Source organism: Austrofundulus limnaeus, unplaced genomic scaffold (assembly GCF_001266775.1).
Source record: "Austrofundulus limnaeus strain Quisiro unplaced genomic scaffold, Austrofundulus_limnaeus-1.0 Scaffold100, whole genome shotgun sequence".
Classification (NCBI taxonomy): Eukaryota; Metazoa; Chordata; class Actinopteri; order Cyprinodontiformes; family Rivulidae; genus Austrofundulus; species Austrofundulus limnaeus.
In genome coordinates, this window is record NW_013952502.1 from 1,364,997 (window position 1) to 1,389,915 (window position 24,919).

The 24,919-nt window shown below is 40.4% G+C and overlaps 4 protein-coding genes across 6 annotated transcripts in view; 2 read left to right on the top strand and 2 right to left on the bottom strand.

Annotated features, from left to right (window-relative positions):
• nphp3 (nephronophthisis 3) overlaps window positions 1–3,235 on the top strand; it is an 11,481-nt gene extending 8,246 nt beyond the window's left edge. For 2 of the 3 annotated variants that reach the window (XM_014013377.1, XM_014013379.1), the window contains 9 exons: window positions 328–450; window positions 533–722; window positions 797–1,038; window positions 1,113–1,188; window positions 1,272–1,399; window positions 1,523–1,763; window positions 1,853–1,978; window positions 2,105–2,220; window positions 2,310–3,235. In XM_014013377.1, coding sequence (XP_013868831.1) covers window positions 328–450; window positions 533–722; window positions 797–1,038; window positions 1,113–1,188; window positions 1,272–1,399; window positions 1,523–1,763; window positions 1,853–1,978; window positions 2,105–2,220; window positions 2,310–2,478 — 1,411 coding nt within the window. In that variant the 3' untranslated portion in view covers window positions 2,479–3,235. Of the gene's footprint in view, window positions 1–327; window positions 451–532; window positions 723–796; window positions 1,039–1,112; window positions 1,189–1,271; window positions 1,400–1,522; window positions 1,764–1,852; window positions 2,007–2,104; window positions 2,221–2,309 lie in introns of those variants that run through there. The other variant, XM_014013378.1, reaches the window with a different exon arrangement.
• A 267-nt stretch (window positions 3,236–3,502) lies between these two features.
• On the bottom strand, window positions 3,503–6,364 carry uba5 (ubiquitin-like modifier activating enzyme 5). The gene is made up of 12 exons (XM_014013389.1): window positions 6,036–6,364; window positions 5,876–5,921; window positions 5,579–5,668; window positions 5,356–5,465; window positions 5,177–5,263; window positions 5,012–5,096; window positions 4,812–4,916; window positions 4,599–4,726; window positions 4,359–4,494; window positions 4,180–4,258; window positions 3,988–4,094; window positions 3,503–3,880 (listed from the first exon to the last, which is right to left on the bottom strand). Exons 1-12 carry the CDS (start codon window positions 6,197–6,199, stop codon window positions 3,803–3,805), a joined length of 1,215 nt encoding a protein of 404 aa, XP_013868843.1. The 5' UTR covers window positions 6,200–6,364; the 3' UTR covers window positions 3,503–3,802.
• Window positions 6,365–6,586: 222 nt separating this feature from the next.
• acad11 (acyl-CoA dehydrogenase family, member 11) overlaps window positions 6,587–24,919 on the top strand; it is a 22,386-nt gene continuing 4,053 nt past the window's right edge. Inside the window, exons 1-13 of the mRNA XM_014013386.1 lie at window positions 6,587–6,872; window positions 6,957–7,056; window positions 10,178–10,303; window positions 10,506–10,667; window positions 10,783–10,947; window positions 11,031–11,172; window positions 11,363–11,487; window positions 12,993–13,099; window positions 13,339–13,450; window positions 15,820–15,897; window positions 16,215–16,353; window positions 16,537–16,644; window positions 18,283–18,381. Coding sequence (XP_013868840.1) covers window positions 6,751–6,872; window positions 6,957–7,056; window positions 10,178–10,303; window positions 10,506–10,667; window positions 10,783–10,947; window positions 11,031–11,172; window positions 11,363–11,487; window positions 12,993–13,099; window positions 13,339–13,450; window positions 15,820–15,897; window positions 16,215–16,353; window positions 16,537–16,644; window positions 18,283–18,381 — 1,585 coding nt within the window. The 5' untranslated portion in view covers window positions 6,587–6,750. The remainder of the gene's footprint in view (window positions 6,873–6,956; window positions 7,057–10,177; window positions 10,304–10,505; window positions 10,668–10,782; window positions 10,948–11,030; window positions 11,173–11,362; window positions 11,488–12,992; window positions 13,100–13,338; window positions 13,451–15,819; window positions 15,898–16,214; window positions 16,354–16,536; window positions 16,645–18,282; window positions 18,382–24,919) is intronic.
• On the bottom strand, window positions 20,610–24,889 carry ackr4b (atypical chemokine receptor 4b). The gene is made up of 2 exons (XM_014013390.1): window positions 24,671–24,889; window positions 20,610–23,077 (listed from the first exon to the last, which is right to left on the bottom strand). Exon 2 carries the CDS (start codon window positions 23,070–23,072, stop codon window positions 21,948–21,950), a length of 1,125 nt encoding a protein of 374 aa, XP_013868844.1. The 5' UTR covers window positions 23,073–23,077; window positions 24,671–24,889; the 3' UTR covers window positions 20,610–21,947.

Consider the following 24,919-nt stretch of genomic DNA (forward strand, 5'->3'; position numbering starts at 1 on the left):
CAAACTTTGGTGTTTTTTGATGAGTTACTTTTAGATTTTTGCTTCTACTTTTCATTTAAAATAGGTTTCCATTCTCGGCAGGTTTCTAAGGTTCTTCTTCTACATATTAAAAAAGTTGTTAAACATCTGAGTGGCGCACTGCTGTTACTAGTGGTGAGAAACTGTATTGCACCTTATTCAAAATCAATGCTGTCCCACTGCCCTGTGGCCCACAGTTAAAAACTGTTGTTCTTTTGAGGCCCTCAAGGTGGCGGCCCATGGGTTAAGAACCTCTGGTATAAAGTCCCAGTCCCATTCTTCAGTGCATTACTCTGTGTACTTTTGTAGTCAGGACCGTGTGACGTGGCGGGTCGCAGATGAACTACCCTGGCTGCTCCAGCAGCAGGAGGAACAAACTAAACTCCAGCTCTGTCTTTTGAATCTGTTTGTCTCCCAAAATCTCTACAAGAGGTACGTGGCGCTCACTGGAGTCACGTTTACACAGGAGGCGATTATTTTTCAGCCTCATGTGATGAGTTTTGATTCTTTCCAGGGGTCATTTCTCTGAGCTGCTGGCCTATTGGCAGCACGTGGGCAAAGACAAAAGTTCCATGGCGACAGAGTACTTTGACTCTCTGAAAAACTACGAGAAGAGCTGCGAGAGTGAAGAAGACATGACCAAACTCGCAAACCTGTACGAAACTCTGGGGCGTTTTCTCAAAGACTTGGGCCTCCCGAGTCAGGTAGAGGTCTTTTTTGGTTTTCCAAGTGAGAACTGGATGTTTGTGTTTATGTATTTACATGTTTTTATTTTCAGGCTGTGGCACCTTTACATAGATCTCTTGAGATCAGAGAGACAGCCCTGGACCCAGACCATCCCAGCGTAGCGCGCTCTCTGCACCAGCTGGCCGGAGTTTACGTCAAATGGAAGAAATACGGGAATGCCGAGCAGCTGTACAAGCAAGCGCTCGAGATAAGCGAGAATGCCTTCGGGGCAGAACATCCCAGCGTGGCCCGGGAGCTCGAGTCACTCGCTGTGCTCTATCAGAAACAAAACAAGTCAGTGGAGCTCTTCTAGTGTAGAAAGCTAGTTGTTTGAGGATATTTAAGAGTAACAAAACTTTTATCGCCAGGTATGAACAAGCTGAGAAACTCAAGAAGAGGTCAGTTAAGATCCGGCAGAAGACTGCACGCCAGAAAGGTCATATGGTGAGCGAATTTCACAATGTCAGCTGAAGTGTCACCCTGATGTTTTTAAACATAGCTACTTTTTCTGTCCTTGCTTTTGTCAGTATGGCTTCACTCTGCTGAGACGCAGAGCCCTCCAGCTGGAGGAGCTGACTCTGGGAAAAGACTCTGCAGATTCTGCCAAAACACTCAACGAGCTGGGCGTCCTCTACTACCTCCAAAACAACCTGGAGTGAGTTTGACAGGTTTTGCTGCAACGCTGCGTAAAAACCAAGATTCATTTGTGATCCAGACTTGCACAGTGAAGAGCTAACCTGCCTGAAAGCCTTTTTATTTATTTTTTTCCCCTCACCAGTGCAGCAAAAGTGTTCCTGACCCGCTCACTGGAGATGCGCCAGCGTGTCTTCGGCCCGGATCACCCCGACTGCGCTCAGTCCCTCAACAACCTGGCTGCGCTGCACACCGAGAGGAGGGAGTACGAGACGGCCGAGGACATGTACGAGAGGGCGCTGGAGATCCGCAAGAAAGCCCTGTCGCCAGACCACCCCTCTCTGGCGTACACGCTCAAACACCTGGCCATGCTCTATAAACGCAGAGTGAGACACGACTGCCTGTTTATGCTCAACGTTAAAAAACGCTTCTAGTGACGCTGTTTTTCATCCATCCTGTTCGTTGTGTTGCTCAGGGGAAGCTGGAGAAAGCAGTTCCACTTTATGAGTTATCTTTAGAGATCAGGGAGAAGAGTTTTGGTCCTAAACATCCGAGTGTAGCCACAGCACTGGTCAACCTCGCTGTAATCTACTGTCAGCTGGTGAGACACCTCATTATGGATTGAAAATGTAATTTTGTTCACGGTCTGCGTTTAGTTGTATTTCTGTAGTTTTAAAGCTGTTATTTCTATAATTAGCTAAGCTACACATCTCTTTTCCTTTGACAGAAGAAGCACAGCGAGGCCTTGCCCCTGTATGAACGAGCACTCAAAGTGTACGAGAATAGTTTAGGCCGCTCACATCCACGAGTTGGAGAAACCCTAAAGAACCTGGCTGTGCTTAGGTAAAAAAAAAAGTTTTAATATTGTTTTTCTAATGTTTTATTATAAAATGTTTTTCCTTAATGCTTAACTTTCTATTGTCCTAATCCAGTTTTGAGAGGGGTGACTTTGAGCGAGCAGCTGAGCTTTATAAGCGCGCGATGGAGATTAAAGAGGCGGAGCCATCGTTAGTGTGTGGCAACGCCCCGTCGCGCCACTCCTCCAGTGGAGACACATTCAGCGTGAAGGGGCCAGCTCCACTGCCACATGCTCCGAGGTGAACCTGATGGTGCCACCTGTCCAAAAGTACTATAAACAGAACTCAAACAGAACTTTTTTGCCTCATCTCAAAAAAAGAATCAACAGATCGTCATGGTTTACTGAGGTACTGCGTAGTTTCTACACATCCTCACATCAGAAACTATAGTTTTTTGTTAGTTTTTTTACATGGATTTGTTATTTTAGTGAGACACTACATCAGTCCCCTTTTACAAGCTTGGATTTTTGGAACTCAAATTTTAACTTAAAAATATTTGTTGCCATTTATTTTTCTCAACTTTGTGCCAACGGACACTTTCAGTTTTAGTTATCGATTGTATGCACTTTATTTTTTGTATTTATAGCTCAAGTGAACAACTTCAAAAGTCAAACATATAAAAAAAACTTCTMAAAAAAAAAAAAAAAAGCCAGGACTAGAAGACTTCAAGCACTTTTTGTTGTCAAATCTACAACAGTAAGTTGCAAGTACAATCAAATGTGTATTTAAAACAAATCGTATTCTATCTTCAAGTACAAGGACACCTACCGTTTACATAACCTTGGTTGTTCATTAATAAAAATAGAACAAATCGAAGTCCAAAACAAGTTAGAGAAAGGTTGTCTGAGGAGACATTTTCTCTGATGTAGCTGTTTACATGAAAACACTATGTTTGCATTTATCGTTTAACCAGAGAAACTGTAAGGATGCTGCCAAAAACACGTTTGTGCCATTTAAATTCACCTAAATTCCAATGCAATAAATGTCCTACCTGAACCAGACAATGTTTTTCAGTGGTTTATTTATATATAATCATGTGCTGTTATTACTGTATTTATTCATGTAAAATACTAGAAATTTAACCCTAAAAATAATTCATAGTGTGTGTGTGTGTGTGGGGGGGGGGGGGGGGGGGGGTAGTATTATACATGGGTTATTGATAATTAGATTTTTTTATGCATTTTAAGCTAAAAAAAAAAGATAAGTACGGTAATTACAATATGTAAAACCTTTACAAAAAAAGAAAAAAAAAGAGCATGGTACTACAATTTCAGTCCATCTAATAAATACTTTATTGAGACAACACTGTTGCAGCAGAAGAACACCACATAGGTGAAAAGCTGGAACATTCACCCACTTGATCTTCAGGAAAACTATCATTTAATGCATTCATGGATATTTAATAAATTTAAATTTTAAATTGATTCCATTCAAAGAGCCGTTTCTTTTATGTGTGAAATGCTTTTAACGTCATGTTTCATGCATTCCATAATATTGGCTGTTAAAAATGTTAAATGAAAATGTTAAAAGTATGGATGTGAAAAAGAAACAAATTTTCAGATTGTTGCCTACAACTTTCTCATCTGAGCCATTAAGTCTTCTAAGCTCAGTTCAGTCTCCTCCACCGTCTCTCCTTTCGCTGCTTTCTGTAAGAAACACGAAATGTTAGTTTAAAAAGGTGAAAACAAAGCAAAATATAGCGATTCAATGTGACAATTTGAAGTACTGCTTCTATTTGTGGTAGAAAACTTGCCTCTGCTGGAATAGTATAAGCTACTTGGATGCCTTCTGGGAGGTCTGGTGCAACTCCTGAGGCAGCCTGTAACTCTGCATCAGTGACCTCTGATACCAGCTCAATACCTGCAAGGCACAAATGTGTGTTCTAATGCATGTGACAAAGATCGATCCAAAATAACACCTGTATGTCTGAAGTCTCTTCGCTCACCCCATTCGTTGTCTTCGTGTACTATCTCTTCTTCCTCTTCCTGCACAACTTCCACCCTCGGCCGCTCTGCTTCTTTCTTCTGAAAATGTCAGAAAAATAGGAAACGTTAGGGTGTCAGGGTGTCTGGCTGATAAAGGAATGAAATAGTAAGCAGCGAGATTCTCACTGAGCTTGTGTACCTTGTACTCTTCTTGTTGTCTCCTGCAGTGGCGGTCGTTACACTGGGGGTTGGCTTTCATGGCCATGGAAGGGAAAAAGTCCTGCATGGCATTGTAGCCAAGATAATGGCTTACTGTGCCAAACTTCAGCAGATATCTAAAGGACAAAACATTCAGGTTAACTTCACCCACTTATTTTTTGTTAATATATATTAACGTAATGTTTTGAAGGTTTAACATGGCTATAAAACAATAACATACTTGAGGACATTTTGCACCAGGATACCTGCAACCACACCCATTGTTGTTGGTAAGCTAGCAGCACACACACCCTCTCGTTTTAGGGTTTTTTCATCAATGTTGGCAGCAACCACCAGTGGAGGAGCACACTGAAAACAGATGTTATACAGCTTAAATTCATGGCGTAAAAATCAAACATTGTTAATGAAAATATATCTTTAAGTGCACACATACAGCAAAGCAGGCCGTCTCTCCAGGGATAATGAGCTGGATGTGACCTGACACAGCATTCTCACTCACACCAGACTCCATCCAGATCTGACCTAGTTCATTACAAGCCTGAAAACAACAACAAAAAAATAAATAAATAAAATCAGACATTTCTAGCTAGAAGTGCAGCTCTGCAACTTTTTATTTTTTAATGAAAACCTTACTGTGTTGATAGCCATCCTGGCCTCAAAGTTATCCACACAGCTCAGGACCAAATCCACTGGTTTCCCCTCTTCCAGCCCACCATGACTGAGAAAAGACAGTCATTTATTGTGAGGTGCTTTTAGATAACAGGACAGAAAGACATAAAATAAAGCTGGTCTGCAAACCTGATGCGATCCATAAAATGTGTGAAATTTTCCACCGTTGTGATATTGTAGTTATGGGTCTCAAATGTCACGTCAGGATTGATGTTTCTGTTGGTAAACATGAGTCACACTTTAGTAAAATAAAAAAAATAAAATAAACTAAACAGTTGTGAATGGAAGAATAGTGACCATCTGCTGACCTGAGTGTGTGTTCTGCTGCTTCCACTTTACTGAGGCCTGCCTGGTGTGGCTGGAAGAACAGTCTGTTCATGTTGGCCAGCTCCACTTTATCATAGTCAAAAAGCAGCAGCTATAGTGACAAAGATGCAAACACACGAGCACAGCTGTAAAAATACAGAATGACAAACATAAAGGTATTCACCATAATGCTTTAATACGAGGGAGAAAAAAGGCTTTTATTACCTTACCAATGCCACATCTAGTTAGCATCTCAGCTGTCACGCTGCCAACTCCCCCAACACCAACTACAATTACTGAAAAGCTCCGGATTTTCTGTAAACAAATTTCCAGATGATTATTTATTCAAAAAACTTGCTTAGTTTTGTAAATAAACTATGTAAACATAACAATGGATCATCACTTAGTTGTCATGATGCACACAGCTGTGTGCAAACAACAAACAAAGCATAATTTCAACACGTGTGGAGAAACAGGACAAAGACCAACTAGTTTATATTTCTTAAGACGTTAAAAAAATACCTCGTAGTCCTCCACGATTCCCATTCTTTTTAAAGCCATCAGACGGCTGAAAAGACAAAACAGCTGAGATTAGCTTGTGGTCAGAACAGGGCGTCGCCTCTGCTCGCACTACAACACAAAAACAGTCACGATAATTATTATAAAAAAAAATAAAGGATACCTGTATGGGTTGGAATCCACAACTTCGGCGCTCATTTTGTCAATTTTGGGTCTGTTCATCGCCTGAGAATCATCCATTATTACACACTGCTGCTGCTGTTTACATTTTATCAATTCATTTTCCAACTCTCGCACCCTCAGCTTCAGCTCCTCCACCGTCGCCATTTTAATAAAACAAATGTGGTTACAAAATGTAAATAAACTGTACTGTTGTCATCTATATGGTAAATGTATACAAGCGGGAAAAAAATCAAGACGGAAAGTACACGTCTTCTTTCCTCAAATCAATTGTCAGGTTGTGTGCGCATCTAAATATCATCCGTGTGGAAAACACGCACAGTTCTTCAACTGTTCCGACCAGCGTCAATAATCTTTTTCTTTATTTGCCACTCAAGAATTTGAGCAGTCAGGTTAAAACGCACTTCGACATTATTTTATATAACTCAATTGTAGCTTTAATGTAGTGGGTACATTATTTAAAATAAAAAAATGGGAACGCTTTATTGAGGGGCTGGTTCAAAATCGGTTATAGACATATAAGAAGATATCACATGGCTAGACATTTAGCACGTACGACTTCTTACGTTTTGCTAAAACAGTGGTCTCTACGTATATCCGACTATAAGTCCGCCCACAAATGATAATGGGTAACGTTTGCGTTGTCAGCTACCTGGCTCACTCATGATTTGCAATGATTAATCCAGAAGGACTGTAACATGGAAGAGGTAACAACTCCTGTGCGATCACAGCACACATTCAGTGTTGGTAATCTTCAAAAATACCTGTCTGTCAAGTCGCGGGTGTCAAATAATGACACGTTAACAGTCAGACAGTACAGGTAAGCAGCTAAGCCTTTTCATTAACTCTCCAAATTATTTCTATGTGAAGCTGAACTGGAAACACAATGTATGTTATCTTCCAGTCTAGGTCAGTCAAATCCAACCTTTCTCATTGAGACCCCCTCAAACAGATATGTTCTCCGGAAGAAACCCTCAGGCATGCTGCTGCCTAGGGCTCACAGGGTAAGCTTGCTACTAATACATCATCAGGTGTTCACAACTGTGTTGCAAACACTAAACGGCTTTAAACAAAACAGAAATCTGCAACTTTGTTTGATGTTATTGCGGCCTTTGTCCAGCAGAGGGCAGCATTACACCAGCTTCACTCTCAACATGATGCGAAAAGTTTTCTAAATATGAATAGTTTGGTTTGATTTATGACTCTGAGAAACAGTAAAAAAAATTAGAATCAAAATATTTTAATTTACCTTTTCTATATAAAGCTTTGTTGTCCTTATACAGTTTAATTTCAAGTGTTTTTCTCCTACACAAATCAAAAGTGTACCGTAATTAAAAACCAGCTATAAAGTGACAACATTGTTCTAAAAGGCACATTTTTTATTTTTTATATATAAGCTTGACTTCACTTAAAAAGATAGGATAGATAAATTTTGTGAAATGCCTTTTTGTTTGGAATGCAGTAAGCTCGGCCTTTTTGACTGATGACATAACAGTCAATTGACTGATCTTTGACCACCAGCCTATCAACAAATATAATAAAATAACCAGTTTGTCCTAAATATAAACAAACTGACTTTGCTTTGAAACTGACAAATTGCCTTTACATTAAACGCACATTTCACAAAAGAGTTTTACAAAAAATAAACTCTGAAAACCAAATGTGTGTGGTCCCAATGCAGTGTGCGTTATGTAGGGGTCACCTCGAGTCAAATTATCAAGGAACTATCTTGGACTCTCAGTCCTCTGATGGGCCTTCGAATGGACAAAAACTCTGTTCCACTTAGAAATGTATTTAGGCCACAAGGCCACTTTCCCTCTAAATCAGATAAAAACATAAGAATCTTCTCTTATTTGATTTAGCAGTCACTTAACTGAAAGTATTACGCATTTTGATAATCAGAGAATGTTTATCAAAGTTACAGGAGAAGAGAGGACAGATCTCTTTTCTCCCTCAGTATGATTTCAGCTATGTAATGGTTTTTCTGTGGGAAAAATTCTTATTTAACTAAAATAATCTTTATGGTTTAAGTTGATGAAATGTCAATGTTTTACTTGTCTGAATCATATTTGCAAATGTTTTGAACTTGAGGCAATTCATTTTTCTTTCAGTTATGTTTTAAACAGTACTCATCAGATGATTTAAATGGGTCATGAAATGTGTTGTTCTGAACCACACAGCAGCAGCAAATAATCTTTGTTTTGTTTCAGGAGGCACAGCAAGCTCTGAAACTAACACTTTCCTTGATAATTTCTGTTTCTAATCTAACCTTCTGAAGGGTGGACCATAGATTCTCTAAGCTTTTAGGAACTAACAGTTTCTGCCCGTCTCAGTAGCAGACAGACTGAGAAAAGACAGAGAGTAAAGGTGACTGACCACCGTCAGTCACTGTAACAGCTAGATTCTCTCCGGGGAATCAAAAGCTGAAAACTGTGTCAGGTTTGGCCCCTTCACCCCAACGGGGAAACCTCACAGTGTGGAAAACCACGCCTGGTTTATCCACCTTCAGAAACTCTCCAGACGGAAGTTTTATTTACAACCTGGGTTCCAGTCGAGGCCTTGTCTTCTGGTTACGGCTGACGTGGACGTAAACGAGTCAAAGAGCACGCCTTGGGGTCCCCTGTTCGACGGTCTAAAGACAGATTCTACGGCAGCGCCCCCACCTACCTGGCAGGTGACAGAACATCATCTCAAGGTAAAAGCGTTCTGTGCTCAGCTTTGGTCAGACCTCGACGTCACACACAGCCAGCTTTTACCTTGAGATGATGTTCTGTCACCTGCCAGGTAGGTGGGGGCGCTGCCGGAGAATCTGTCTTTAGACCGTCGAACAGGGGACCCCAAGGCGTGCTCTTTGACTCGTTTACGTCCACACAGACCCCTCCCCGATAAGAACAGCAGGACAGCAAAAGCTTTGGATACACGCGCAGGGTGTGTATCCAGTCCGTGTTTGTCACGCGCGCGCGGGGGGGATGCGTGCATTCGTGTGTGTGTGTGTGTGCGTGCGCGCGCGCACGCGCGGGGCGGGGGTCTGCCGCAGGTAACAGAGCAGGCAGGAGGGGGAGAGGATGAGGAGAAGAGCGGGGGACTTATTCCTAATTTTACCTAACTTATTTTATTTAATTGTTATTGTTTTTATCGTCCTATAGACTCTGATTGAAAATTAATTTGAAGCTGAGATTTTTTACTTTTATTTTTTATAAAAATCGTTAGATTACTCTAAATCAAAATGAAGGAAAATCTGTGTCATTTAAAGACATTCTGTTCACGTGAGCAGCTGTCAGTCAGCACCTGTCATCCTCCAGACGCACGACGGAGCGTGTCTGAACCAATCACTTTTGTTGGCATTGATCATCTGACTGATTTAAATACATCTTAACATTCATGAGGTACTTTACATTGACCGTTTATGGTTGAATGTGGGCGTGTAGAGGGTAGAACCTGAGGCGGGACCTCGTGCGCAAACTCTGACGTGAGGCTGTGATTTATAAATGAAAGATGCGCAGAAACGTGCGTACGTACGGTTTTATAAATMTGAATTTTTTTGGGCGTACGCCATTTCCGCCTTTTGGCCGTACGTTCACTTTTAGTATGGTTTCCACGCAATCCTTTATAAATGAGACCCCTGATGAGTACTGTTTAAAACATAACTGAAAGAAAAATAAATTGCTTCAAGTTCAAAACATTTGCAAATATGATTCAGACAAGTAAAACATTGACATTTCATCAACTTAAACCATAAAGATTATTTTAGTTAAATAAGAATTTTTCCCACAGAAAAACCATTACATAGCTGAAATCATACTGAGGGAGAAAAGAGATCTGTCCTCTCTTCTCCTGTAACTTTGATAAACATTCTCTGATTATCAAAATGCGCAATACTTTCAGTTAAGAGACTGCTAAATCAAATAAGAGAAGATTCTTATGTTTTTATCTGATTTAGAGGGCAAGTGGCCTTGGGTGGCCTAAATACAGTTCTAAGTGGAACAGAGTTTTTGTCCATTCGAAGGCCCATCAGAGGACTGAGTCCAAGATAGTTCCTTGATAATTTGACTCGAGGTGACCCCTACAGTTACTAAAGGGGATCTCTGTCTTTAGTATGGTTGTGAACAGGATGTTTGTGTGCAGGTGGATAGGGAGTTTCAGGTGCAAAAGGCTCTTTTCTCTGCTGGGTTCCCCGTCCCTGAGCCCCTCCTGTTCTGTTCTGATGTTGAAGTAATAGGAACAGAGTTCTACTTGATGGGTCATGTGCAGGTAGGTTTGGGCATTTGAGTCACATTCCTAGTTCCCACAGTTCCCACACATTGTTACACTGTTTCTATCATTGTAAAGTTATTATCGTGAGATTCCCAGGTATTTGAATATGTTTAATTGGCAACAACGTAGTGATTTGTTTTCCAGTTGAAGATTTATTTTCTTTAAATACCGCCATTGTTCATCTGCTTTCTTTGCTCAGGGCCGTATATTCAGAGATCTTCATCTCCCTGGACTGAGTCCAACAGAGAGAACGGCTGTGTACGTAGCTGCGGTGGAAGTGTTGGCGAAGCTGCATTCTTTGGACTTAGCATCACTGCAACTTGAAGGGTTTGGAAAAGGGCCTCAGTACTGCAAAAGACAAGTTAGATGTCACATTTTACTCAATCAATTATAAAAAATAAAAAAAACAACTAATGCTGTTTATTTCAATTGGAAAATTTCTACAACTAAAAGTCTGAAATGTTTCTTCTTTGAAGGTGTCCGTCTGGACGAGGCAGTACTCTGCAGCAGCTCACAGAGACATTCCTGCCATGAACGAGCTGTCCGATTGGCTGATGAACAATTTGCCTGAGAATGATAACGAGTTCACGCTGGTCCATGGAGATTTCCGACTGGACAACTTGATCTTCCACCCAACTGAGGTACAACGTCCAAGAGCTGAACTCATATCAGAACGCTGCATTTTTCAGCAGTTAAATAATCGAGGGGGGTGTTGGTTTCTAAGGCCCGTGTGATAGCAGTGTTGGACTGGGAGTTGTCCACCACAGGGAACCCGCTGGTAGATCTCGCCTACTTCCTCATGCCTCAATACCTGCCTGCAAACCTCAGCATTAACAAAACAGTTGGCAGCTTACAGGGGATAGAAGGTAACATCAGTTCTTAATGAAAACCTTTACAGAACTGAACGTGGCCAATAGCATCTGTGTCCCAGTTGTTTTTAATTTTTTACACGTGCATCATCATCATCATCATCATTATTATTATTATTATTATTATTATTATTATTATTATTATTATTATTATTATTATTATGGATATTTGTTTCTCTCTGTGCAGGTATTCCAGCTGCTGGCGACCTTATCTCAATCTACTGCAGATGTCGAGGAATCCAACCTGCTTCTGTGCCACAGCTGAATTTCTTCTTGGCTCTGTCTGTCTTTAAAATGGCTGCGATTGCTCAGGTTTTCATCAAGTTTGTACTTTAAATAACTTTTGATTTACCGCAGATTGAAAAAAAAAAATCAAGTTTGAATCTGACCATATTGATTAGTGGCTGATGTGAGCAGGGCCACGTGTGGGTTGCCATCGTTAAAACAAAATCTAAATTTATATATGTAACCCATCATGTCGAAATGAAGATTAAATCAAATTTGGCCAAAATTACCTAATTACAATTTCAAATTCCTGGATTTAAAAGCTACATTTTGATACCTGGATCATTCAGATCTCTTAAGCTTTTGCAGAGATATGACTTAATTTGTCTTGTTGGTTACAATAACGCAATAATGCTAGGTCTGAATCCTAATTTTAGGTAAATCTATTGAGTATTTTTTATGTCGATTTAAAGAGAAAACCGCAAATATTATTTGTATATTAGGTTTCCCGGTTTGAAAGAAACAAACATTGCTAGCTCACAGGGAAATTTTCAAAATTTTAAGACATTTTTCCTCAATCTGTTTTATTTTTTTGTTACAACTCAAAAAAATGCTTCAAAAAAATTAGGGTTATATTTGATTTAATTAGATTTATTGATTCAACAGGAAAAGATTACTAAAAATCAAGCCTGACTCAGCATAATTGCTGTTTTACAGCAGGTTCCTGTTCTGCAGCACATAAAACACTCAGAAATACAGCATCACAATCACATCATTATACACCATAGACACAAAGACAAACAAGCATATTTCAGACAGTTCATTCAAATGATACATTAATGAGGCATTAATTCATTATATTTTGACAAAATGCAAGTTTTGCATACGTTTAAATCAAAACCCTCTATCTGCCTATTTCTCCACATTCCACATTTGGACTTAATCCTCATTGTGATGTGATGGATCACAACATTATAGCTTTTCACATGATTGCTATTTTATAAACTGTACACCATGGTCAGTTTTACTTCACACACTTATGGTTATTTGCGAGCTAGATAGCAGCTAGCTGTTTATTTGTATTAACCTTAATTTACCCAGGCTTATTGAGATCATAGATCTGTTTTTGAAAGGGAGGCCTGAAGGTAACCTTAACATTCATGTTTATAGTCTGGGGAAACTGGTGTACCTGGAGAAAACCCACATAAACACGAGGAGAACATGCAAACAACATGCAAGCTGTAGCACTTCTGACGAAGCCTGGGGCAAATTCTGTAGAAATGTCTGATTTCTGCTGGAACTGAGGTGTAATGGAAAAAAAAAAAACAATATTGTAAAGACTTATAAAGTAGAGCTTGCATGAACTAGCGTGTAATTTTTGTGGCTGAAGTTTTTTTTCTGCAACGATCCACTTTGGCTTGATTCTGCTCAGATGAGCTGTTTGCTCCAATCAGAATTAAACTTTGTTTTTATCAAAGTCTTACCTACTTCTAAAGATTTCAGCTAACGCTAAGTTGTTAGTATTGAGCAGTTTTGATATAGTTATCCTGGCAATAGAAGCAATTGAATATTTTCTGTATTTTTCTCACCAGGGGATCTATGCTCGTTACCTGCAGGGGAACGCCAGCGCGCCCAACGCCAACGAGTTTGGTCAGAATGTGGAGCCTTTGGCTGAAATAGCCTTGCAACTTATAAAAAGGTGAATGGTAGCTATGGATTGATTAATGCTCGCCAGTCCACCTAATTTATTGTGAAAGAAGCCAAACATTGTCTCAAAATGACTCATCAAGATGTATTGTTGTTTTGAGCCACAAAGCTGATTGAGTCCACCCACAGGCCCGAACTTTGAGCCAGAGAAGTGTTGGAATTTGGCAGCCAGCTGTTGCTTCCAGTATTTCCTGCCAGGTTTTAAACATTTCAGATGTGTTTCGTGCCCAGGCCTCTCTCCGGTCCAACAAAAGACGGCCTGTTCCTTCAAACGGCCAAAGGCCGGGCTGTTCTGCAGCAGGTCAAAGACTTCATCCGACAAAACGTGCTTCCGGCTCAGCAGGTGAGAACAGAAGAGATGTGTGTGTGTGCTCTGATGGATGTTTAGCTTGATCGTGACCGGATTTGACAGAGCAGATCATTCATGAAATCAGGATTTGTTAATTAGAGTGAGGGAAGGAACAAGTCTGTTGGACTAAGTGAATTATGTTGCATGCAGAGTCGTCACAGTTGACCGAGCATCATAGGGTTTTCACCGGTGTTGTATAAGGTACAACAAAGTGATACTTGAGTAAAAGTACAAGTATCTTACCAAAAAATTACTTTGGTAAAATTTAAAGTCTCCTTTAGGAATGTTACTTAAGTAAAAGTCTTAAAGTATCTGATATTTTTGTACTTAAGTATTAAAAGTAAAAGTATTGATTTAAAGTGAGCAGTTAGTCATTTATGCATTTTTTGGGGTGGTCACCTCCTAATAAATTACAGAAAATCTATGACTTATTAAAATAATTAATTATGTTAAATTTAGGATGCACTAGTCTAGCTGTTTCAGTTTATATACAGCGGGTAAAATAAGTAYTGAACACGTCACCATTTTTCTCAGTAAATATATTACTAGAGGTGCTAATGACATGAAATTTTCACCAGATGTCGGTAACAACCCAAGTGATCCATACATACAAAGAAATCAAACCATAAATGTCCAGAAATGAAGTTATTTGTAATAATGTGGAATGGCACAGGGAAAAAGTATTGAACACACTTACTGAAATGTATCTAATACTTTGTACAAAAGCCTTTGTTGTCAATGACAGCTTCAAGACGCCTCCTGTATGGAGAAACTAGTGGCATGCATTGCTCAGGTGTGATTTTGGCCCATTCTTCCACACAAACAGTCTTCAAATCTTGAAGGTTTCGTGGACCTCTTCTATGAACTCTGATCTTTAGTTCTTTCCATAGATTTTCTGTTGGATTCAGGTCAGGTGATTGGCTGGGCCATTCCAGCAGCTTTAGTTTCTTTCTCTGAAACCAACTGAGAGTTTCCTTGACTTTGTGTTTGGGCTCATTGTCTTGCTGAAATGTCCAGCCACGTTTCATCTTCATCATCCTGGTAGATGGAAGCAGATTTTTTTTATCAAGAATGTCTCTGTACATTTTTCCACTCTTCCTTCCTTCAATTATTTGAAGTTTGCCAGTACCATATGCTGAAAAACAGCCCCACACCATGATGTTCTCACCTCCAAACTTCACTGTTGGTATGGTGTTTTTGGGCTGATGTGCAGTGCCATTTGACCTCCAAACATGATGTGTATTCTGGCATCCAAACAGTTCAGTGTTGGTCTCATCTGACCAGACTATATTCTCCCAGTATTACACAGGCTTGTTTAAATGTTGTGCAGCAAACTTTAAAGGAGCTTCAACATGCTGTTTCTTCAGCAGTGGAGTCTTGCGTGGTGAGCGTGCATACAGGCCATGGTGGTTCAGTGCATTACTTATTGTTTTCTTTGAAACAATCGTACCTGCTAATTCCAGGTCTTTCTGAAGCTCTCCACAAGTGGTCCTTGGCTCTTGGACAACTCTTCTGATAATTCTTTTCACTCCTCTGTCAGAAATCTTGTGAGGAGCACCTGGTCGTGGTTGGTTTATGGTGAAATAATGTTCTTTCCACTTCTGAATTATGGCCCCAACAGTGCTCACTGGAACCTTCAGAAGTTTAGACATTCTTCTGTAACTGATGCCATCATTATACTTTGCAACAATAAGGTTGTGAAGGTCTTGAGAGAGCTCTTTACTTTTACCCATCTTCAGATGGTTCTTGTGTGATACCTGGCCATCATCTGGGACTGAACCAGCTGGTATTAACTTGCACTGACAAGGGGCAGGCTTGCTTTCTAATTACTGAGAGAGTTCAGCTGGTGTCTTGGCTTTCCATGCCTTTTTACACCTCCCTTTCTTCATGTGTTCAATACTTTTTCCCTGTGCCATTCCACATTATTACAAATAACTTAATTTCTGGACATTTATGGTTTGATTTCTTTGTATGTATGGATCACTTGGGTTGTTACCGACATCTGGTGAAAATTTCATGTCATTAGCACCTCTAGTAATTTATTTACTGAGAAAAATGTTGACGTGTTCAATACTTATTTTACYCGCTGTAATTACTCAAGTAAAGTACAGATACCCAAAAATTCTATTTAAGTACAGTAACAAAGTATTTGTACTTGAACTCTGGTTTTTACTGCTTCTTTCTGTGAAAGAATTGGGCGCATCAGGAAAAAAAAAACACCAGAAAATAAAATCTCTCATTGTTAAATTAAACGTCTTTTTTCTCGTTTTCTCTGATGAAGATTATGAGAGAAACGTAAACATGAAATTCCAAACTTTGTTTTTTCTGATCGGTGATAAATTGCTTTTTTATTTTTCCACCAGGAAGTTGAGGAGTACTACAGTAAACACGCTCAGTCTCCACAGAGATGGCACCCACCTCAAATCATAGAGGACCTAAAGGTATGCAGGATTTTGATATTGCTGTTTTTGCAAAAAAAAAGTTAATTAAAATGCAGCCTCATGTGTTTATAATTCTTTAGAACACCTTCCAACAGACTGAGCGTTCTCATTAGTTTAGAGCAGGCTGTGCACGGCTTCTGACTCATCAGACACCACAAACTGTCATCAGTGATTTAAAATTCAATTCAAGTTTTACTGCTACAACAACTGTTTCTTTTTGTGTGTGTTTATTTGCTATAGCTTATTTAGCTCATTTTGGCATCACTAATATGTATTTGGCAGAAGTAATTGTGCTTTTCTTTTATCTGTGAGCCCAGGTGAAAGCCAGGCAGGCGGGGCTGTGGAACCTGTTCCTGCCTGCCATCAGTGGACTCAGTCAGGTGGATTATGCCTACATTGCAGAAGAAACTGGACGCTGCCTGTTTTCTCCTGAAGTCTTTAACTGCAACGCTCCAGGTGAAACATCCAGAAAGGGTGTTGGATGTTTTACAGTCAAGATGTGGCCTTGCACTCTTCAGATATCACACTTCCTTTATTACATTTTAAAAGGAAAACACACAACATCTCAAAGTTTGCTTGAAAAAGATGGATTTTCTGTATTCTACGTTAAGTATTAAAAAAAGTGCATGCTTTTTCCAGACACTGGGAACATGGAGATCCTCCACATGTTTGGCACAGAAGAGCAGAAGAAGAAATGGCTGGAGCCTCTTCTGAGAGGAGAAATCCGTTCCTGCTTCTGCATGACAGGTACTTTTCTCACCTCGTCACCAGAGGAAAACAAAACTCATCCAGCTTTTAGAGGATGTAACAATCTAGAATCAAAGGCCTCCTGAGACCACCTACTGAGCTGATATGGAGCAGGGTTTCCATTAAGATGTTTTATTGTCTCTTTTTGAGTTTCTTTGAAAAAATAAATAAATGAAACCATCTGCGAAAAACATTTCGACAGCAACAATTAAGCAAGCGTGTGCCCTGAAAGCTCCGTCCTGTCGGGACTGGGTGTTACCTTCTTATTTCATCAAGCAGTAGCTCTAAAATATAGCCTCATATATTTCATTTACTGAGTGCTCAGTGAGCTTTGTTCAGTTTTTGATGAAAATGGCCTTAAAAAAGAGCAAAATCCAACAGAAGCAATAAATAAATGTCAAACAGGATGTTGATTCCTCATGTTGTAAACCAACGTGTGGCCAGTTTGAAAGAGCTTTATTTATGTGGAATAAGTATTAGCAAGTCATATCACTTACAGCAAATTAATCATTTGGATTATGCATCTTTACAGCAATCAGATGATGGCTTTTTAATCTCCAGACTTGATATTTTTCAAGAAAAACTTTTTTTATTTTGGGCAATTTTTTTTGCAGGGATCCAATTTCTTCATGAACAGTGAGCAGCAGAGCTCCAGGTCTCTTTTATTTAAAAATGTCAGAAGCAGAATGGCTCATTTGTTCACCTCTAAACTGGGATTTGAGTGTGGTCTAGCAGAAGGAAATGTGGCGCATTGGAGCGAGAGGAGGACTGTCCATTACAGTCTGTGTGTTTATTGAGCAGGAATGTGCTGACACTGCGCTGGTTAAGATCTCACTTCAGTTATTTTATTCTCCTTTTTTATTTTTTACGTTGAGATGTGTGTAAAAAAAAAAAATCAGTAAAATGGGCAAATTTTAAAACCTGTTAGTTTCCAAGGTCCATCAGTGTTTTGTGACTTGTTCAAATCTGTTTTTATTCTGTTTGTGACCTGCAGATCTTGTTTTGTTTGGAAGTTAGTTAAGTAGATGAACTGCTTTCTTTCTGTTGTCGTGGTTGCAGTGAAATCCCAGGTGTGAACTCACTCATTTAAAGCTTTCTGCTCGGGGTTGGTTCCCAAATCTGGAAAAAGTCAGAAGATTTTCCACCCATTTCCTGCCCCCTCACCTCAGTTCATCCTAATGACACGTTTCTGCTGTTCCACTATTGATTGCGGTCGGAAAGCGGTGCGCGTGGACTTGGCGTGCCTGTTACGGACACTGTTCAAATCTTGTTGGGAAGTGTCACCTGCCAACATCACCAAACACTGATTCATACATGGGATTTCTTCCCGTTCTGTTCCTCTTTGATCTTTACTTTGTCTGGAAACATGTTGTTGCCAGAAGTGATCACAGTGGGTGCGAACGTCCCAGTGGATTACATAAACACATTAGTCCAGTTTTATATATTTATGTTTTTCTTCTTTTTTGTGGGGTTGGGGGATGAATCAGGAGGGGGATGCCTTTTGTCAGCAGTGTGTTTTATTTCTTCCAATAAATGACGGGGAATTGGAATTTCCATCTCGTGCCGGTAAACATTTTCTACTTTTAAAACTCAAACGGTGTTTATAAAATTGAAAAATGTTGTAACTTGTTTCCTTAGAGCCTGATGTTGCCTCCAGTGACGCAGCCAACATGGAGTGCAGTCTTCGCAGGGAGGAAGACAGCTACGTTATAAATGGCAAAAAGTGGTGGAGCAGCGGTGAGTCACCTAATCTTAAACACTGAAGTGTTTGATGGTTTATTTACGAGCTTAAATGTCCTCAGATGTTATAAACTATACAAGCAGTTTTATGTGAGTTAAATAAACTTTCTTTGAAAGCGTTTTTAAGTAGGAAAAACCATAAACCAAGTTTTTGTCAAAGGGTATCTTCTGCCCTAAATGCCTTTTCTCTTTTTGTTTTATTTTAAAAAGTCATTAGGATAGCAAGCATGCTAATCCAAACTGCTAACATATGGGCAATCAAAAGCTTAGATGACTCGTATAATAGCATTATATAACATAAACATGTTTTAATGATCCTAAAATCTTGAATCTATTTTATCCTGACAAAAAAAGACTTCGTTTGCCAGGAAAACTGAACTAGTATAAGATCATGGATTCCAACTACAGCAGATCATGACTGCGTCACCACAGCTGATATTTCACCTCTGGACTGAGTCACTGTAAGTGACGCAAGTTGCTAAAGCAGAAAAAGAATAAATGAAATGCTAAGTCAATTTAAAGGAGATGTTATGCTTTAAATCCTTCTTTTTCATATTTAAATCATTAATCGTTTTATTTAACGTCGCTCTGTGACTCACAATTTTTACTTGTCGCACATCTGTTGTCAGACTCGTCCTTAACGTTTCTCCTCTTCTTCGGAAGTGAAACTTCCACTGGTGGAAAAGAATTCCCTGGAGTTACAAGAATGTCCTCTGCCAGCATGAATATATCTTTGTGTTTGGAAAGAATGTGGGTGTGTTGACGGCCATTTTCATGCTTTCTCTGACCTGTGGTGGGGTTTTGGGGTTTTCTCTACGCAAAGCTGTTATTCAAATAGTTTTGTCCTTTTCTTTCTTATGAGTCACAATATCCAGCCTCCATTCTGTTTTATTCATTTTAGTTAGGAAAAAAAGTCAAGCTGGATAGTGTTGTTAATATGTGCGAGGGTGTTTTTGCTGTGCTGAACTCCTTTCCAGTAAACAAATGTACACTGCCAGTCCTGCTCTGACAGGTTATGGGTGTTTCCCAGTATTATAAGGTACATGAGAGCCTTTTTAAGAATGTGTGAGAATTGAAAAAAATGCAAAGTACTGTGCAGAAGTTTTAAACCACACTACTTTCTTTCTATTTCCCTTCTAATAAGTCAGACCTTTTCGAATTTTAAAGTGATCTTAATCAGTAGTTCTTGAGGGTTCCCGGAGGTCTTTACAAATGCTTTTCTTTGGACTTTGGTTGCATTTTCCCTCTTTATTGTTTTTCCAGTTCTTGTACCTCACTATGACAACAGGTTGTCCAGTGTTTGATTCAAATTAGCAACGTGGACAAATGAAGAAAAAGAGAAAACTGTCAGGCCTGAAACTGTTTTTAGCAGATGATTAACAATATCTCAAAATTTAGTTTTTAGGAAATGAAAGTAAGAAGAAAAAACAAAAGTCAGCAGAAACCTGACACACACACACGCACGGCCCAAGAGATTCATCATCTTTCAGCCGATTGACTGTAGGTCAAGTTTTCAGCAGTTAAGTCATTTATGTGTCACACTGTTATATTTGATATTTATTCTGAACTAAACTAATGAACTAAAACCAAAATGTGTCTTTAAGATGATCTGAAAGTAACAAAATGCTCAAAGATGGTTTAAAAGAGGTTCCTATGGTTCACTGGTAGCTTTTTCATGTCTGAATGATTTATTAGTCAGAGATGATTTAACAAAAACATTCCTTTTTGAAACTGGTCCACAAATTGTAAATGATTTGAAAAAGCAGCCAAATGTTTATCTAAAACATTAAAAACCTTAAAAACTCTTGATTACCGGTAGTTTAAAAAAAAGAAAAAAAAATGAGGCTCATAGGAAGCAAAACAAGAAGAACCCAGACTTTTGTATAGTACTGCTTTTTATTATGTAACGAACTACCAGATTACCAAAATCTGAATTTCAATTGATATTTATCTTAAAAAAAGTTTATTTTAATTACACTACAAAAGTTACTATTTTAACTTAATTTCCAACCCAAATCTAAACTTACCAGAATGTCTGTAATCAGTCTGCACCACAATATGATGCAGTTTTCTTCCTTACATTTGTTATTTCCTACAAAGCTGTTTGTGGCAAAGACGTGGCTTTTAAATGGAAAGTTGGACAGACGGTGCAGCTCTGCGATGTGGAAATGATGTAAGTCTGTCTTGTGGGCATGATAATGCACTTAAATTACTCCCAGACCTGCTGTTTTGTTTTGTTTTGTTTTGTTTTAGGGGTGCTCACATTTGCATTCACACTCACACGAGCACAACGTTCCAAAACACTGTTATGCAAACCTTTTAGTGGAATCCAACAGGTTTTTAATTCCGGGCTCTTTAAATGTTTTGACATTATTAAACTTTGTTTTTTGTAACTGCACACCCTTTTGGAATCTGTTTGCCTTTTTTTATATCACAGCTGGGTTTTGATCTCAGGTTCAAATGTCTTCAGCTGTTTAAAAATGTCACTTTAAATTTGTGGTAACACGTTTTCATGAGACCTGTGACCTGAACTAAAGCTCCTTAATTACCTCTTTACCTGGTAATATACAACTTAATTCTTGTGTTTTCCCAGTGTTTTGTCATGCCTTTACTTGTTGCAAGTTAAAGTCGGTGTAAAGTGTTTGCTGTACACAAACCCACATTGTGAGGTATCATGGTGAAAACAGGTTGACTGCATGCTAAATAAAATGAGCAGCCAGTTTGTTTTGTGTAAAAAAGTTTAATAGGAAGAATCTTTTGTGGATCTAGTCTGGATGTTTTGCCAAAACAAGCTGAACCCTCAGCGTTGGAGGGTGAAGAGGGTCTCAACAAACTGAGAACTGTTGGACTGAGGCCATTCGGTACCCTGAGCCAAGATTTGACGCACCGAGCGTTTCGGCCCAGTTACGTTTGGCATAATGTTGCACAATGGCACCAAATAATGTGAAAAAGTGATCTGGAGGGAGCGATTTGCTGCAAATCATCCCCGTTTATGAGCCTAAATTATCGAAACAAACAAAGACGAGAGGATTAAAAACAACAGTTATGCTTCAAGCTCCTCCGAGGAACATCCAGCTTTGCTGTTTACTACGCCGATAGCACGGAGGGGCTCCTTCCTGCTGTGAGCCGGTCTGTCTTTGCCTGCCAAATGTGTTTTGACTCAATGGGTCACCCACTGTGCGATCTCGCCATCCTTCATCCCAACCCGAAGCCACGGGATGTAACGAAATGAGATGCAGATGATCTCTTGGAATCCAACGCAGAAATTGTAAAGTTGAATGGATTTGTTGTGAAAAACCCAAAGTGATAAAATCGTGCAGCTTGAGATACAGCTGGGTTTAATTCAAACATGTGTATGTGTTGCAGAGAACTTTGCTCTTTTTATTTAGGAAAATACATAATTTATACAAAAAAACATAGCTTAGTTCATAAAACATCACTTTACATAGTTTTTATCCAAAGATCTAATATGTGTGACTATTTGTATGTGTTTTATGTGATAGTAAAAGTGTGTAAACATATCAAGTACACAGAAGTGCTTACAGTAAATACATGCTGGGGTCTTAGATGGTGAAGGTGGTGGTATCTTGTTCTTCTGAACCAGACTGGGACTGGTTCTCACTGGGTGTGTGGAGGGCGATCTCCACCGCCGGCTCCTCGTCCACTTGTCTTGAGTGTCTGAGCCGCTGTCCAAGGTGCTTAGCAGCTTTCAGGACATGTCCTCTGAAGGAGGACCCCATGAAGGCGTAGAGCACCGGGTTGATGCAGGCGTGGCTGAGGGCCAGGCTCTCCGTCACCTGGAGGGCCCGATCCAGGGCCTTGCTGACCTCGCAGTCCGTGACGAGGTGGTAGATGATGTCCATGGCTCGGCACAGCTTCACCATGTTGTAGGGCAGCTGGGTGAGCAGGAACACAGCCACCACCGCCAGGAGGACCCGCAGGGCATGCCACTTCTTCTCCCGCCGCACCCCGGCGGCCCTGCCGAGCGCCCGCCCGATCAGGCAGTAGCACGCCGTCATGACCAGGAACGGCAGCAGAAAGCGGAGGATGACCTCCGTCAGCTCCAGAGCGGCCTTTGCCGGCTGCGCCATGTTGGCCGGGTAGATGGACGTGCACCCGGTCCTGTGATGGGAGTGCTTCAGCGTGGAGAAGATGAGCTCGGGAAGGCCAAGGAAGCTGGCTAAAGCCCACAGGCCAACACAAACCAGGAGCCACTGCGTCCTCACCCGCGGACCCGTCCCGGTTCTGCCAGCCGTGCTCTGGGCTGTGGCTCGGTAGCGGTCCACGCTGATGCACGCCAGCAGCAGCATGCCACAGCTGAAGTTGGTGCTGTAGAGGAAGGAGGTGAGCTTGCAGGCCGTTTCACCCAACCTCCAGCCGTGGACGGCATCGGCAGCCCAGAAGGGCAGAGTGAAGAGGAGCAGCAGGTCTGAAATGGCCAAGTTGAGGATGCACACGTCCGTCAGGGTCCGGAGTCTCAGTCGGGACACGTAGACCACCACGACCAGGGCGTTCCCAGCCAAGCCCACCACCAGAACCAGGGCGTAGATGATCGGTAGGAAGATGCCACCAAAAGAACGCACGGCTTCTTTGTCACAGACGCTGTGTTCATGGCTGTGGTCATAGCTGTAGTCGTAGCTTTCATTTGATGTAAAGTCCTCTTCATAACTGTTGTAGAGGCCCTCCATGTTTCCTACACAGAAAAAAAAGCCAACTTTAGACCAACATTTGTTTCTTTTTAAAAGAGCACGTCATTCTGTTTGTTTCATTTAAATTGTTAAGAGCAGAGTTTACAAAGAAACAGGAAATGGGGAATTCTGTTTCTGTTGGTTTGTAAAGGAATCTCCCCTGCACGGTTCCCTTACGGGCCTATTTGTTAGAGCTGTGTGTGGGCTTGAACAGGACCAGCAAACAAACCTCTAAAGAGGGCTGGGAAAAGAAAAAGGCGACTAATTACCCTTTAGTTTGTATGCTATCGTATGTTGGGTGATCCACGTGAGAAAGAACAGCTCCTGATTTATTAAGGCTTGTGTTACAGGCCAAAGATAACATCAGGATTCCTAACAAATCTGTCATTCTGCAAACTGATAATATCAACCAAACCTTTGTAAAACATTATTACAGCTTTCATCTTTTTCCTCATCTTTGAACTCCGTACTGTTCAGTTTTACTGGATTACTTTGAATAATTTCTGCAGTACTGTCTGCCAAAGCGAGTCGAGGATGACAGGAAATATGTGCCGAGAGGGATGAGGCTGACATTTGAAAAGAAGCGACATCTCTTGCCAAATTAAAATCCAGGATGTTGGTTTAACTGGACTATGGTATGTGCTGCTTCAACAGGATGCCCCATTGATGAGGGACTTAAAGTCCGACTCGGCATTGCGGACAAGATGTTCAGGCGCCCTCACCGTCTCACACAGACAATTCTTTGTATCTTTTAAAACCTCACCTCTAATTCACCCAAAACAGCAAAACGCAGCACACGCTTTGAAGGTGGAACTTCTCGGGGAGATGTTTTTGCATGAAATATTTTGGATGAACTTGGCTGATGGCACTTGTTGTCAAGATGACGAGTCGTATTATGAAAAGAGTCCAAGTCTGTTATATAATGAGCCGTAATCTCTTGTTTGGGAGGAGCAGCATTTTGGTGAAACAGATGTTAATCGGAACATTCACAAATATGCCAAGAATTCACCGCTGTCAACAGCCGGGTGTCACATGGGACAGGTTAAGACATGCCTTTTTTTTGACAGCAACATTTTTAATTAATCACACCCCAAATACAGAATATTTATGAATTATTTAAATGGGAATAAAAATGATTCCAACATGAAACAAAAAAAAAATGCATGAAATAAATACAAAACCTTATACACTTGCACTTATGACCATTCAAGGTTTTCTGTCTCGAGTTTTTACATTAATATTAGCAGTTACATCTCGTTGCTGCTTTACAAAATGTTATTTCAGCAGGTTAAATGGCGGTAAAACTCATTTACAGAAGAGTGTTGTTGAGCCAAACGTCTCCTTCCTTCACTCTAGGCGCAATAAAATCATAAAAACATCATAGCAGGACTTTGACTGTAAGTTTAACTCCTAAAGTGAACATGTGACGGTTAAAAAAAAAGCCCAGTGCTTTCTGAAATCCGTTTTTTAAAATGTTGAAGACTGGGTTCTGAAATAACTACATAACAATTTAAGCTGTTGAAAAAGCTGCTTCCACAGGAGAACTGTGTCAGCTCAGTGTTTGTATGAAAAATGTGCGAAGAGATAAAGATTCTTACCTCTTGGCTGCTGATGCTTTGAAGTTGATGTAGAAGATTGTAGTCCCTCAGGGGGTTGGACACTCTGAAGTGTTGTTGTGTGTCCTGAGGAGACGGGCTGTGTGTGCTCCAGGACTGAAGTGACTAATCCCAACCCACTCACTTTCCAGCTGACACTGGGAGCGTGTCTCCTCTCCACGTAGCTCTGAGTGCACTTGTGTGTGTGTGTGTGTGTGTGTGTGTGTGTGTGTGTGTGTGTGTGTGTGTGTG

Coding starts and splice junctions, on each gene's coding strand:
- ackr4b (XM_014013390.1), bottom strand. CDS start 23,072: ATGGAGGGCCTCTACAACAGTTATGAAGAGGACTTTACATCAAATGAA.
- uba5 (XM_014013389.1), bottom strand. CDS start 6,199: ATGGCGACGGTGGAGGAGCTGAAGCTGAGGGTGCGAGAGTTGGAAAAT. Junction 5,669..5,875: donor GAATCGTGGAGGACTACGAG/GTATTTTTTTAA, acceptor ATTTGTTTACAG/AAAATCCGGAGCTTTTCAGT. Junction 4,259..4,358: donor GACAACAAGAAGAGTACAAG/GTACACAAGCTC, acceptor TGACATTTTCAG/AAGAAAGAAGCAGAGCGGCC.